General features: G+C 34.6%; 4 protein-coding genes across 4 annotated transcripts; 3 read left to right on the top strand and 1 right to left on the bottom strand.

Moving 5' to 3' along the window:
- Window positions 1-2,323: 2,323 nt before the first annotated feature.
- LOC136346536 (rRNA methyltransferase 3, mitochondrial) lies at window positions 2,324-3,813 on the top strand. Its single transcript, XM_066295771.1, has one exon. The coding sequence runs from the start codon at window positions 2,461-2,463 to the stop codon at window positions 3,670-3,672; it is 1,212 nt and encodes a 403-aa protein (XP_066151868.1). The 5' UTR covers window positions 2,324-2,460; the 3' UTR covers window positions 3,673-3,813.
- A 1,112-nt stretch (window positions 3,814-4,925) lies between these two features.
- LOC136346543 (larval cuticle protein 1-like) lies at window positions 4,926-5,821 on the top strand. Its single transcript, XM_066295784.1, has 2 exons — window positions 4,926-5,196; window positions 5,507-5,821. The coding sequence occupies exons 1-2, from the start codon at window positions 5,017-5,019 to the stop codon at window positions 5,723-5,725; spliced, it is 399 nt and encodes a 132-aa protein (XP_066151881.1). The 5' UTR covers window positions 4,926-5,016; the 3' UTR covers window positions 5,726-5,821.
- Window positions 5,822-6,393: 572 nt separating this feature from the next.
- Window positions 6,394-6,792, bottom strand: LOC136349062 (endocuticle structural glycoprotein ABD-4-like). Its single transcript, XM_066300353.1, has one exon. It carries the CDS (start codon window positions 6,790-6,792, stop codon window positions 6,394-6,396), a length of 399 nt encoding a protein of 132 aa, XP_066156450.1.
- Window positions 6,793-9,046: 2,254 nt separating this feature from the next.
- On the top strand, window positions 9,047-9,439 carry LOC136349053 (larval cuticle protein III/IV-like). The gene has a single exon (XM_066300340.1). It carries the CDS (start codon window positions 9,047-9,049, stop codon window positions 9,437-9,439), a length of 393 nt encoding a protein of 130 aa, XP_066156437.1.
- The last annotated feature ends 6,533 nt before the right edge of the window (window positions 9,440-15,972 follow it).

Below are 15,972 nucleotides of genomic sequence, written 5' to 3'. Positions count from 1 at the left end.
ATTGAAGAAATCACTCAGTGTATTTCAAATTGTTATAATCACACTAAGTCTTCCCTGCATTATTGGAACAGCATCGACCTAGAATTCCTTCTCTTTCTTGCTCATATTTGATTATACTTATCGTTTGTAAATCCATTACTTTCTTGACTGGAGTCCACAACATAAACTATCGAGAGAATTTACAAAATTCACATTTTCAACTTCTTTGAAAAACGTATGTAGACGTAAGAATTCTGACAGCAGCGTACGAATAACACCGCTGTGTGATATTAAGGAAAAGGTTACTTTCCAGGAACGCTATTTTCCAGGCCTAACTTCTGGTTCGTATATTGGTAAATCACTGCTTCCTCTTTGAATATGTACCGCTTTAATCCGTTCTTTCCCGACAGATTTTTAATTCGCCGAAGAACTTTCGACCTTAGAAGCTCAATTCATTGATTTTCACAATTAAAGAATCTAAAATACTCAATAATTTGAGTCACTTCTGAATTTAACTCGCTTAGAGCAAAAGAGTCGTTCACGGCTTCTCCGAGCTCTTCATCGCACTCTCCCAATGAAGAGTTCTGAAAAACTCCTTCGCCTCACATTAAATTACTTCGAATTTTACTTGCGTTTTCCAGAATATTCTTGTTCTTCATATAAAGTTCAAGTTACTTCAATTTCTTCCGCAATTCCTCAAATTTCCATACAACATTTGTTTTATTTTGCGCAAATCGTGACGATCCTCACTCTCATAGAACTGCTCAAACTTCTTCAAAGTTTTCGTGGAGGACCCGTTCAAGTATCTTTAAAGATATTTCTGAAAAAACTCCTCGACAATCGTAAGGAATTTTTTGGTGCTTTGCATGCATTTCGTGCCACATTGACTCACTATTCAAAAGTAGATTTTGTTTAGGGAATTAAGCAGCTTTATGATATTTTGAAGGGGCTTACCTGGATCCAGGAGGAAACTTTCCTGACCCGTCACGTAAGAGATTCTGATATAGCTAATTGTGTCGTTCAAGCTGTTTAAAATAATTTTGTCGAAATTTTAAGAATACATTTTCTGAACATAAAAACGCAATAGAGCGCAGAAAAATGTAAAGAATATAAAATTCTCAGTTTCAACAACTCATACATTGCAAATTCCTTGCAGGCCATTCAACAAGCGAAGCTTGGCAAGACCATTGAAAACATAATGTTTTGGACGGAAGAAAATATGAAGCGCTGCGACTCATTTCTTGAACAAATTAAAGTTTCTCGTGCATTAGAAGCTCTTACATGACGCACTATAAAAGCTTCCTTCCGGACCTAAACAGAGCTCTTTATGCATATCACGTAATTGATTCATTAGAAAGTTTTTTATTTATCTCTTTAATAATCTAATAAAGTTTGGTTTCAGATCAAAATCAACCATTTTGAAATCAAGTAAAATATTTTCAAAATGGTATAACCGGAAGTGCCTACCAGCTTCCTTACTTTAAATGGAATCTCACTTTTTTTGTAATTTTCAGATTTATCGTTAAATTTTAAGGCCAGTTTGTGTAAAGTGTCTTATGTCCAAAATTTGCAATTTCAGAGTTACACCATAAATTTTGAAAATTTTGACAGCTACAAGTTCCTAAGAAAATCGATATTGTGTACTAGCGGCTGAGAATTTTGATATCAGTGTTCTGAGGCTCAAAAAAGACCTAATAATTTATTCTTTGACTCGTTTTAACTTGAAAAAAGTCTTTGACCACCCCAAAACATGCTTCTGCAGTTGCAATAACTTCAAATCTCAACAGTTTACTTACTTCAAAGTAGGACACTCTGTTCAGAATTGGTCCAAGGAACGTTAATGATATTTAATACTGAATTAAATTCTAGACTGAAACATGCCTTAAAGTATGATTGATGATTACTCCAGCGTTATTCGATAACGATTTTCGAAAAAAATATTTTACAAAAAAATGTGGAAGGGATTTTTTATAATATTTGAATTGTACAGGGTGTACCGTTTCAGAAATCAAAAGTTTGATTTGCATGCCTTTTTTCTGACACCTATATTTTAACTAAAACGTGTTTAAATCGGTAGTTGTAACAGTACAGCTTATGTATAAAGCATTTTTCTAAAATCAAAAATAAAAGAGCGGTAAAGTGATGGTAATGGAACATTCAGTACAATTTGTTTACTAGTCGCCGAAAAAGTTTACTGTACTACAATAGTAATCTGCTTAATAATCAACAGATGTCGAAATAGTGCTAATATAATATTGGGGTTTATCTCTTTCTGGCTTTATGGGTATGAGAAAAACAGAAAACATTGTGGCCTCATGTAAAAGAGTAGAAATCATTACTCTAGGCACTGTCGTTATTAAAGAAAAATGTGGGGTTATTGTTATTTTAAGTCGTTTACTTTGTTATATTTTATTATTATACGTTATATATAAGTTAAAAACCTCAAAAATTCTAATTTTGTAAAATTTGTCAAGACCTAAAATGATTTGCAATAGCTTAAAAAACGTATTCTTCGTCAACTACCAACAAATCAGATTCATACCACGATTTACCAACTCGGCAGTCTTGAAGGGAAACCCACAACCCCTAGAAATTACCAGCCCTGTAGCATCCAAGAAAACCCCATCTGAGAATCAAGATTCATTTGTCATAAATACTCCAAAAACCTACGAAAACAACCATTCACAGTATCCTCCAAGTCTGGTCATTCGTTCTAAAGCACGAAACAAACCTTGTATCTCTCCTATTAAGCCTGTAACAGTAACCAAACAACTTATTACCGCTCAGGCCCATGAAAAAGGCCCTATTTTAGATAAATGTGGCAATGTTGTTTACACTAAGATGCATAATAATGATTTAAGAATCACTAAAATTATGTCTGACGTGAAAACTAATCAGAAAAAAAGTGGGTTGATGCTACTGGAAGGCAAAAGATTGATAAGGGAAGCTTTATTGACTGGTTGTGAAATGGAATATCTGCTTTTTTCACGTATGGATGAAGTAGATTATTTAAAACCATACTTCTTAAAATCTGGTCGCCTTTACAAGATACCTTATAGAGAGTTGCAAAGCTGGTCTAACCTGACAACTAGCCCAGGTGTTATGGGCATTTTTCAAATTCCAAAATCTGAAAGTTTTGTGTCCAAAAACCCATTACCATTGACCATCATCTGTGACAACATTCGAGAGCCCAGTAATTTAGGATCGATCGTAAGAATTTCCAGTGGCGTTGGTTGTGAGAAGTTAGTTTTAACCAAAGGTTGTACCAATGTTTGGGATGATAAAGTGCTGCGTAGTGCTTCTGGAGCCCATTTCAGGATCAAACTTTGTAAAGATATTTCTTGGAATAATATTAAATCAGAAGTATCTCCGGATTCTACAGTTTTTCTTGCTGATAATAATGTTTTAAGTAATTGTTCAAATGACAGTATTAAAGATTTAAAGGAACTCATTGAAAATATTCCTGTAATGCCATATTACACAGTAGACTTCAGGGGATTGCCCCACATAGTTTTGATAATTGGAGGTGAAACTGAAGGATTGAGTGTGGAGTCTTATAAATTAGCGATGGAATTCAAGGGGGCCAGATTAAACGTACCTATGAATAATGGGGTGGATAGTTTGAATAGTGCTATAGCTTTAGGGATTATAAGTTTTGAGTTTAAGAGGCAGATTTATAAAGGAACATTGTAAATTTGCTTGATAATTTTAAACTAATTTTGAAATTTTATTTTAAAAGTTAATTTTCTATGTTGTTTATTAGATGGGTGGACACAGAAGTTACTTGGAACTGATAAATCATTTGATTTTTTTTTAATAAAAATGTCATCAGAATATTGGTGTTATTACAATAAATCAAACATCCAAACTTTAGAAAATTATATTAACGAAAACGAGAGGTATGTTGCTTTCACCACACATTTTACTCTTAATTATTTGCGTTACATATTAAGCATGCCACACTTTCTATTTTGAGATGAATTAATTGTTGCAATAACAATAACAAAACGTTACATAACTGATTTGTTTCAAAATTTTTAAGTTTTTTTTTAATTTTGGTTATTTAATTTATATTAATTTTTTGTGTTGTTAAAAGATCTAAATGTTGATAACTCTGTGACTAATGTAAGATGAAATGGATACTATGCTTAAACATATTTAACGTACAGCGAAGAACTGTGAAATGACTAGCATAATATCGAATTTTATCAGCAGATAATTAGCTCTAATCTTGAAACACGTTAAAATTAAATAAAATAAAATTTTTACATATTACAATGACATCTATTGAGTATCTTTCATAATGCCTTTAACAAGTAGCAGTAATTCTCCAAGAATGATTTAACTAGAGCTACAGTAGATGGCGGCAAAATCCCTAAAATTGACCAGGATCGGCTTAAGCCCTACGTGATAAAAAGAATTTTTTTTAATTCGAACGAATGAATTGTGATTTGTATCTTACATTTAAATAATTCAACCTGCCGGGTTTTTTAATGATTACCCAGTTATTAACGTGGCATAATTTACAGCGTCATCTGTTCCTTTTTAAAATTTTTAATCAAAGTCAATTTTTCACTAGTCGTACAGCAGAAAGTTTTTATTTCTCAACCTAAACGTGTCTTTTATTTTCAACTTAACTCTCAGTAATGATCAAGCACGCAGTTAACTTTGAAGACACATACATCCAAGAAGATTTACTTGACCCATAAACCTTGACACCTTCAATAATTATTGTCCAATTCATTTACCACAAATAAATAACACAAAAAATTAGCATCCCCTAAGGCAGAAAGGCGACGTCACAATTATTCGTCCAAGTGTTGCAAAATTCCCCATAGTAATCACTCATCTAACAACAAACAAAGTCATCCTTGAATGAAGAAATTTGTTTGTTTAAGCCGTCTTTACACGTATGTGTCGCCACCAGGGACCCCTGAGTGAAGATGATAATTTGCGTATAAAAGCCACCGCAAGACTATTTTTGCCAAAGTATTCAGCTTTGGATTTATAGAATCATACAGCAACTAAAGAACTAAAATGGTGAAAGTGTGTTTCGTTTTTTTGGGGTTCGTGAGTTTGGTATTTGGAGCTCCTGCTGGGCAGGAACCTGTCCCTATTGTAGCTCAGGAGAGCGATTTGCAACCTGACGGTACTTTTAAGTGGTCGTTCGAGACTGGAGATGGCGTCAAACAAGAACAGACTGGACAACCCAAACAGGTATGTTTCCCTCTAAATGATTATTTTAAAACAAACTTATCTTTCACAACTTTGTATTTAAAAGACTCTTATTGCCTTGCAAAGCAGCCAAAGTTGTCAGACCAATAAACATAATTGTCACATTATTCAACTAAATAGTATAATTTGATTACAAATTCTTCATCTATAATCAATTAATAACTTATTGCAAAATCTCACATTATTATGTATTCAAACATCTTAACAAATGCGACGACAGATTTCATTGCGTCAAGAAGGTCATCCTCTTTTAATTAGACGTCATAGAACGTACTATTTAATTTTATTTAAGATCGAGCAGGAATCTCCGGTAGTGCTACAAGGTTCAGCTTCCTGGACCGACAGCGAAGGCAACCCCCATCAGCTCACTTATGTAGCCGACGAAAACGGGTACCAACCCCAAAGCGCCGACATCCCTCAAGCCCCTGAAATTCCTGCCGCCATTGCCAGAGCTCTAGAATATAATGCGGCTCATCCAGAACAAGATGCTCAAGAACCTGCCAAGCAATAGATCATAATTTTTCGAAATATAATTGTTATGTTTTTTTTTGAACATTTGGTAACGTGAAGTGATTATAATAAAAAAACATGTTAGACTGTGATGAAAGTTATTTTTGTTTCAATTAAACTCCAGACTTTATAGATTTTCATAAAGTGAATTTTGGAATCTTGATAGCATTGTGAAGGCAATTTGACCATTAATCAAACATCTCTTTTGAAATACAATCACGAAGAAAATATCGTTTAACTTTAATTAAATAACGATTTTCTGTGTTGATTTCGAGTTCTACTTCTGGGATATTCATTGTATAGAAATTCTACCCGTATTGGTTACTCTCTTTTTGACACGAGAATCAACGAAATTTTTTAAATTAACGTTACATCTCTTACGAAATAATAACCCAAAAAGCAATTGCACAAAAAATGCAGATAAAATTAATGGTATCAACAAGCTCTACCAGCCTGTGCCGAGCGGATTGATCTCCGTCTTTCAGTTTCCGAGATACGGATTACTTTTAATATTGATTTTCCCGATTTTTTTAAAGTACCTCGAAATGAAATCAAAACAATCACGAAGTCATGAAATAGTTAAGGCTGCAGTAAAACATTTTTAATATTCCTTTAAAACGAATAAAAAATTGTCTATGAATGTATATACAAATGTACTATAGCAGGTAATTATTTGGTTTGTTCTTCTAGTGCTGGGTGATCCGCGATCCATTCCAAAGCTCTGACGATAGCCTGAGGAATTTCAGGGGCCACTGGCAAGTCCGCGCTAGAAGGCTTGTATCCATTTTCATCAGCTACATAGGAGATCTGATGGGCACCTCCTTCTGGGTCGATCCATGAAGCCGATCCTTGTACAACCTCTCCAGCTTCTTCAGTGCCAACCTGCTTCAATTGACCCTGCTGGTTCTGGCTGGAACCATCTTCGCTTTGGTAGTTCCACTTAAAAGATCCATCTGGATTAATTTCCTGATTTTGTTGCAAAATCGGCACTGGCTCCGAAAAAGGGAGTACGGGTAAGGTGAGACTGACAGCCACGAAACCGTAAAGAATGAAGAGTTTAGCGAACATTTTTCACCAAATTAGATAACTAAGGAAGGATACCAAAAATTCCGCTATTTATACTTCGGATCGTTCTACATTAAATTAGTGATGCAGATTTCAAGGTGGTGGATGACCCAATTTTTCCATTGAATTTATGTACATCTCGTGAAATGATCCGAAATTGAGTAATCGAAAGTCATCGGGGGCTGGTTACGAATGTTAATTAGGTTGCAACTTCTTCATTATAATGGAATTATTTTTATATTCTAGGAGGCCATTTTCGGTTCTGTTAATAATTAGATTGTTATGTCGCAATTATTGTTAATTAAATTGCGTATTTCAATTTAATCCTCAAGTAGAGACTACTTTGAAAGTGTGAAGATAGAGGAAAAAGCATCTTCTGCACTAATCATAATGAGTGTTTTTGGATGGTCGTTCCACCAAGTTTTTCTAAAATTCTTGGACCTTTTGTGATCTAAGATAATCAAAGTTTTTCCATAAATTAAATTTTAATTCGCCGCGTTGTGGAAATATTTGATCACTTTCCAGAAACTCCCTGTATATTCATTAGAAAATTTTTGGCTTTCCGCTATCGCAGCCCAATGAAATTTGGTTTCAGGCTAGAGTCTACCATTCATAACCCATTTTTTTTTTAACGGCGGCACTTCTGGTTATACCGAAAGTTTACTAGCTATTAACTTCGTTATTTTAGGTGGAACCCCTTAATTTTATTATCATTTCCGGATTTATTAGTAGATTTTAAAGGCAATTTATGTAAAGTGTCTTATGTCTAACATTTACCATTTCCAAGTTATACAGGAAATTTTACAAATTTTGACAATTGCAAGATCCTACGGAAATAGGTATTGTGCGTTAATCTTTGCAATTTTACGGGTTAGTGTTCTGGGGCTCAAAAAAAACCTAATAAGCTACATTTTAATATATTTTAATTTGACAAAAAGTCTTCCACAACCACTGAAACACGACTTTGAAGTCACGTGACAAATCACTATAACTTGCTTACTTCAAATGCGGCACCCTGTTCAGAATCGGTCCGGGGAACCTTCATAATATTTGATACAGAATTAAAGTCTAGACTCGAAAATGCTTGAAAGTACAGGGTGTCGCATTTAAAATAAGCAAGTAATTGAGATTTGAAATTAGGCAACTTCGGATGGATGTTTCGAAAATTGCGGAAGACTTTTTGTTAAATTGAAATACGCCAACACGTAAAAAATTAGGCCCTCCTTGCGTTTCAGAAGAAGGATTCCAAAATTCGCAGAGGTTAGCACACAATACCGACTTCCATGGGGTCTTCCGGCTACCAAAATTTTCGGTGTAATTTGGAAATTGTAAATGTTAGACATAAGACACTCCACACATAAATTGGCTTTAAAATTTAACGAGAAATCCGACAATAACCTAAAACTAGAGGGTTCCATTTAAAGCAACGAAGTTAGTAACTACTCTCGGTAGAACCGGGAATGCCACCATTTTGAAAATATTTACTTGGATTTAAAATAATCGGTTTTAGTCTGAAACAAAGTTTCATTGAGCCACGATAATAGGAAGTCGAAAATTTACTAATGAACGTGGTGTAGGGCTAATCCTGTATACGATATTAAATTTTTTAATTAAGTGAAATATTAATGCATGCGACATAGCAAACATCCATTTTTTTAGGGTTTCAAAATTGAGACATTTTCGTAGCAAATATAAAAACCTCAATTATTTTCAGCGCCTTCAAAACTGACCAATGGGTATCCTGCGTGTAGATACTTAAGCAAAAACATCGCAAAAAAATGAGTCTTATTAAAAAATATGAGATGCTCACGATATTTTGGCAAAAGCTTGATATAATCTAAAAGGACGTATTAGGCTACATAACGCTCCTAATATACCGGATAGTTATAGTCAGTGTAATGGAGGTCAACGCATAGTTGTGCGCGGTTTTCGATTCATCCATACTGAGTCCGTCTCTGTTACTATACGAACTCAATCTTTCCCCAACATCTCGTCACTGATTCTCCTACTTATTCGATTATGAATATGTCTAAAAGATGAACCAGGAAATGGCCACTTTATGCAACAAATCTATTAGGTCTTAATATATTCGAATTACATTCTCGAGAGTTATAGCAGTGCCGAAATGCTGTAAATTTTTAAGAAATCGTAACAATAATCTACAATCCAAATGAACTTTTGCAACAATTCTCCCATCTATGTATATAAGCCCATTGAATCCGCCCAGCTTTAGCAGTTTATCACCAACATCTCAAACATGTTTTTAATGTACGGATTTCTTATGATTTCCTTTGCCGCCATGTGGGCCACCCAAGCCGCGCTTCAACCCCAACTACCAGTAGTACCCATACTCTATTCCAAGGCAGATATCAGCCCTGAAGGGTATTTTCAATGGAGCTACGAGTCTGGAGATGGCAGCAAACAGGAGCAATCGGGACATGAGATCGTTCCAGAAGGCGGTCAAGCCCTCCAAGGGTCAGCGGAGTGGGTTGACCCCGAAGGGGGAGTTCATCAATTGCGTTATGAAGCAGATGAGAGAGGATATTTGCCCAGTAGCGCAGATCTGCCCGTTGCACCTGCAGTGCCGGAGGCCATTTTAAAAGGGTTGCAGTGGAACGCTGCTCACCCGGAAGAAGAGACGGAGACGTGAAATGCTATTTGAATTGTTATTTGAAAGTTATTTTTATGATACAAAATTAAAAAATTATTTAGTATTTTGATGAGTTTGGTCAAAGTTCGTAAAAGAGAAAATGTATTTGAGAAGGAAATCTATATGGGTTTTGGAGATCCAAAGTCTCAAAACTTAACCTCCTAAAAAAATCAGAAAAAATTGCACGATTTTAGTCTCCGTCTGCATTGCTGCCACTAAAAAATTGAGTTTTTTACGGATATTTTCATAATAAGAACTAACTCTTAAGGTACCAAGGAAAATGGTTATAATCTTGTTGTAATTTTTTTAATCTAATACTAAGTACACAAAATTTCACTCTTCATCGGGATGTGCCTTCAGGTAATTCAACAGCCTCTTTGTATCCCATGTGTTAAGGGGCAAATCTTTACTATTCACCCTGGTACCTTCATTATCGGCAGTGTACGAATATTGATGTATTCCATTCTCCGGATCAGTCCACTCATACACACCAACAATATTAGTCCCGTCTTGAACCACTCCTTCCTGGGTTTGGCTGGAATCAGCAGTTTGATAACTCCATTTGAAAGGTTTGGGAGTGTTTTCCAGGGGTGAAGCCAGTTTGGGGCGTACTGTGAAAGAGGCAGCGACCATAAGGAGAGTGAAAAAAATCAAAGTTTTCAAGAACATCGTGGAAGATTTGACTGAAATTATGATGAATAATGGGTTTTTATACAGTTTTGTTACAATAATCATATGTACATAAATTGAGGAGATCAATGGTATTATTAGTAAAGGTCGTTTCGGATATTTATATTAAGAAATATTGTAATGATTTTGCGTGGGCTCTTATATTGGTTTCAGTGAAGATTATTTATGGTTCTACATTCTATTAATAGGTCTCAAATCCTCTTGGGATTAATAACGGAACCTTGACAATATGGTGAAGGAAACCGTCGTCTCAGTTTTGTCGAATTGGTGAAGAGCAATTAGGTGTTAAGTTTGCATTTCTCTAGAAACGGTCAGATGAAGAAATGTTATAATTGATGACTAAATGTTTTCAACTATTATTCTTCCTTATTTTAGTCTATAAAGGTCTCTGATACGCAATATTTGCAACAATAGAAGACCCTGTATTGTTAGATAGCAACTTTTCCTAGTCATTTAAAGCCTTTCCTCTTCGAATCACGGTGATTACATGTCTTTAATCTTGATAACGATTAACTGTACACTAACAGAGAGGTTTATCGTTGCAAAACCAATTAATTCGAAATTCATGTGCGGACAACCTTCACATTTGAGTCAAAGCAATACTTTCCGATCCGACGTCGCGCGAAGACGAATAAGCATAATTAGCGGCAAGATAAAAATAAAAACGACAAAATTCTCAGGGAATTTCTGCTCATTGTTTGGAAAATTCACGTAATAATCTTGTAAACTTGATGAATGTTCCGGTAATGATAACTCACGACCAAGAAGCCGATCGCAAATGAACCGTAATGAATGGTATGAGTTACGTCAAGTATTCAAGGCGATGACGGCTTTGAACTTTACATTATCATTATTATCCACTGTTCCCTAACGAAATCGCGCATTTTTCTTTGTTTTATTGCAAATGAGGATCGCCCACGCTGCGGTTGTTACACAACCCAAAGACTCTTCTTCTTGTGGTCTCGACCTTAAAGGCGCATTTCCCAACCATATTTATCACACTCGTTGGCTAAAGGTCGCATTTGAATTTGTTGATGGTATTTGGTTTTAACGCGACAATATTGTTTAATTTGTGATATTATTAGCATGAAAATTAACGAAATTTTGATTTATATTAAATGCTTTTCGCATTTTATGATGTCTGCCTTTAGAATATTATTTATAATTATGCGCACATCTTACAATAATAAATAGCAATTTAATAGTCTAGCACGTATTTTATGTTTTTAGTGGACAACAACACACAATATTTTGCGAAAATTACCATCTAAAAATTACAAAAATCTTGTAAATGTCTTAAGACCTAGAAATAAAGTTAATAACCACGCTAAAACGTCTTTCATGCTTCTGCTAACGTGTGATTTCTGCATTAATTAATTTTAATTAATACAGTAAATATTTTAAATTTAAATTTGGTTATAATCCTGACATTTTCAACCTCTACAAATGGCAGCTATTGGAGTTGACTTCTGGAACTAATAGTTTATCAATTTTATATGAACTTAGCCACAGGAGCACTGTTTAAAGTCTCGAAATACGCGCCAAAAAGTTTCGAAAGAAATTCGCGGAAGGTTAATTAGAAGCGTATTGCGACAGATGGCGCTTTCGCACCATTTCCTTCTTCCGCTCTTTAATAATAAGACTTAAAGCGGGACTTTAAAGAAATGTAGCGAAACGTCGTTAATTATGTTTGTTAGGGACTTTAAGTTGTTGGCTTTTGTTTTTTGTTGTTAATTTTGGCTTTGTCATGTATTTGTATTTTATTCCTTAAGTTAGGCCCATGTGCGGCGATACTTATTCGGAGAATACCATCTGGATGCCAGACCACATAGCCCATCAGGCCAAAACTAAGGGTACGTTTTGGCTTGGGAATATGCTATTACTCAAAGGAAGCTTTCTCGGTCGGGACTATTGCTGTGATGGTCAATTTGTTAAGCCTGCGATATTCCCAGAAAAGCGACTAGTATAGATATTCCCCAAATGGCCACGAGTTACGGGATCCGGCGTAGACATAGCCCATAAGGGTTCTTGGTGGTGGTGCGCCCTTGGTTGGAATTCCTCGGGATTAGTACTTAAGGGATAATCGAAGTAATTTTTAGCCTCTTCTTTTTCTCTTTTTCGTGTAGAAGCTGTGTCGGTGTCGGGATGTGATCAGAATCATAGTGTGTAACCCGCTCAATTAAGCATTCTCCCTCTTCCTACTTAGACCAAAACTCTTTCATTTTTTGATATAAGTGCAAATTAAATACAGTCCATTTTATGTAAAACAAAGTGTCGTCGTGGTTTCATTTATCGAAGGAATCCCTCAACAATGTTTATTTAAGCAACGTTATAGGCGATGATCCTCCTTTTGCTGACACTGCGCCCATTTCATCCGATACACAACTTTAAGTTTGATATTTTCTATGTTGCAATAGTTTTCGATAAATCTATGGGTGTTCAAACATGTCGAAAAATGTCAAATTATTAAAATTGACATAGTACCTTTATGTTATGAGGCTGTCGATCATTAGTATTGATCTGGCGAGAATGGATATAAAGATGATGATAAATACCCAGCTCTTTGAAACATACCATAATACATTTGACTCGTTTCATTCTTGGACCCTCCCTATTGGCCTTGTTTAAATAAACATTCAAACAAAGGTCTGATGGGGCTCGAGCATGTTGACAAATATCATTCAATTTGTGCATATGCTAAAGCTTCTCTTCGAATTCTTGTGCTTGCGGTTATTTATCTAACACGGAAACGTTTCTGAGAAGAGCAATACTAGGATCTCAAATTGCACTTAATTCATCACCTCTCCTGAATAACTTGTAAATTGCTATAAGCGTTATAACATTATGTAAATCACGATATTGTAGTAATGATAAAGCTAAAACGTTGTAGGGGCTTTTAATATATTACACTATTGAAATGTTTTATTGGTTGCTTAAGTTCTGAACTGCATATCCTCTAAAAAAACGTTATCTGTTCTCAATCTTGAAAATTTACCAAAACTAGTACGAAGTTTTAAGTGATCTATCAATTGCATTTATTGACACAAGGAGAGTTCTCACAACCATTGGGAATATCAGTCATTAAATACCACAATCCATAATTCGTTTATGTTGTTGGGTGGTAATCGTAAAAGGGAATTTAAAATCAATTAGAAAATCAACACTCAAAAGGATTTGAAACAATCTCGTTGATGATTAAGGAGAATTTGCTTATGATGGTCCCTAAACTTTAACCTTTACTCATGTCATTATTGGTTTAATTATTGATATCATGCTGCTACTCATGCAGTTGCATCGTGAAGTAGCATTATGCAATGTTTTTTAAAATAAAATTGTTATATATTTATTAATCGGCATTTAAAAGAAATGCCCGGGGGGGCATCGTGGGAATATACAGATGTGAAAGATTGAATAAACATGTGTTTATTCTTTTAACAGAATCGAAATTAAGAGATGATTACGATTAAAATAATGAAGAAGCCTATCACAGTTTGCATTTTTTCCATTGCATTCAACATAAATATGATAAAACGCAATATTTTAATTGTAATACTAATTTTTACAGATAGTTGGTAAACATATTATTTTTCCAATATTGCTTAAAATGACTTGTTGAGTGTATCATGCATTATATTTGTAAACTGACGTTGACTACGTATAAATTTACCTTCACATGGAATAATATTATAAATTACTTTTGATGCGGTGACAATGCAGCATGGCAAGTCGTAAAGTTCCCACCCACGCTCTGTCTTCGTTTAGTCAGTAGCACAAAATGGTTTTATCCACTTAACACACATTATTCCGCATATATGCCAAAATGTATCTCTATTTTAAGGTCCAGAGTGCAGAATTGTGCAAGGGGCAGTAATTTGCAATATTTAAACAATGGACCGTCATCGGCAGGAACGCTTCACGGGCAAGCCTCCCCTAGTTAGAAGCGCATTCCAAGAGATGGCGTTTTCGCGCTAGTTCCGCTGTTCGATAATAGTGCGTATGAGTTTTAATAGGTGACGCCACTAAATATCCGTTTGAAAAGTACTATTAACGTTGCATTCATTACTGTCAAGAGTCTTTTATGCCATATCTTTAACATCACTTTAATTGAAAATTATGTTTATTCAAATGACAATAGGTATATGTGATGTTCAAAATTTAACACTTTTTGATACTGTAGTAATTTATTTTACACCTAATTTAAAACTTACAAAACAGAGTGTCTTATTCAAAAGTCTTGGATTTCGTGATTTAATCTATATTTATTAACTTCCTACTTTTTATAAATTGAATTTTTCTTTTAAATTATATCTAGATTTTATCTAACATTAATTAATAGGTTTATACATTTCACTCTTTTTATCCTTATTCTTATTAGCTTCATCGTTTGTAATGGTGGAGAATAACTTAACAGAACTCCTAATTTGGCTGCAGTATTGTTTTCCTGAGGAACCAGACGGAACGACTCTCTTGCTTGGTTGTTCGGGTGAAAACATAACTTGACGACTTTTACGAGATATTAAAGTCAGAAGAGAATTTAAAAAGATTGCTGTGCCTTATGAATTTTAGATGGTTTTCGCTAGAGAAACATAGTTAAAAGGATCTGAAAATTTGCCAAAAAGCTTTAAACCAAGCAAGTTCCATCAGATGAGGATCGTGTGTTTTATCTAGGTTCCGCAGTTTGATAATAACTCAACTAAGATTTAATAGATAGAGCCACAAAGGCACGTTCATCTGAAATTCATCATCAAATTTATATTTACCATTGTCATGCATTGGCTCTCACATGAATATGAAACTTTTCCTGACACTGTGGGGCTTTATCCCATACCTAATTTATAACTTTTGATGCAGCGTTTTGTTAAATGTTTTCATATAAGGAATGATTTTTACATATTTTTATTATTATTTATGTTTCTTATAAGAGCTGAAACTACTATAGTTGGACAATAATTTTTGGCTGAGTATATGGATGATCTAATATAATCTAATCTATACAAATAGAGCTCGATATAGGTGGTTCTGCATAGTGGAAAATACACTTCGAAACCGGAGGTTTCTTAATTATTATCTTTTGTGTAGAATTGCCTTGAAAGCGGGCAATAGAGGCTAAGTCCGTAAAAATTAAAAAAAAAACTTACAATAAATTTTTATGGTGATGCTGTATTTGTAACCAAAAACTATGCCAAAGATATATTTTCGGGAGTTAATAATTGGATTTAAGTCGGGCAAAGAAGATGTAGGTGAACGCCCAAGGAGCTTTAACATAACTTCACCAAGAAGCAATAATTGACGTTCGCTCTTTGATTCTGACTTCCACTATTTAATAATTCAACTGAAACTTGGATCAGTGACGCCACTAAAAAAATTATTTTACACGAAAGATTAATCTACATTCACCATTGTCAAGAAACAGTTTTGTGTTATATTCAGAGTCCTATTGAGACTCTCAGACATCCAATTCTTTTTATCTTTATTATTGTGTATGATAATTAAAACACTGAAAAGTGGTAAATTTTCATTTAGATATTTTATAATTAACAATGCAAAAAACGTTTATATTATATTGTCATACACAGCTTAGCTGGATGATACTGACTAACTGAATACGGATGTTATGTGATATGTTATTCCTGGTAGTGCAGAATGTATTTGAGATATTGCAGAATCCTTCCGAGGGCGTCGATGATCAGCAAGGGGAACCATCCTGATGGATATCTTCGTTGTTGCCTTTTAAGGGAACTATAGATCCAATTTCACTTCTGAGTAGATCGGTATATAACCCTTACTGAATTACCTTTGTTTTGATATACTACAGTGGGCACATTTCTATTTAAAAATAAAAA

The sequence above is a fragment of the Euwallacea fornicatus genome, chromosome 2 (assembly GCF_040115645.1).
Source record: "Euwallacea fornicatus isolate EFF26 chromosome 2, ASM4011564v1, whole genome shotgun sequence".
NCBI classification, from domain to species: domain Eukaryota; kingdom Metazoa; phylum Arthropoda; class Insecta; order Coleoptera; family Curculionidae; genus Euwallacea; species Euwallacea fornicatus.
The sequence above is the reverse complement of the archived record's forward strand: the minus strand, read 5'-3'. Positions and strand labels throughout refer to the sequence as shown.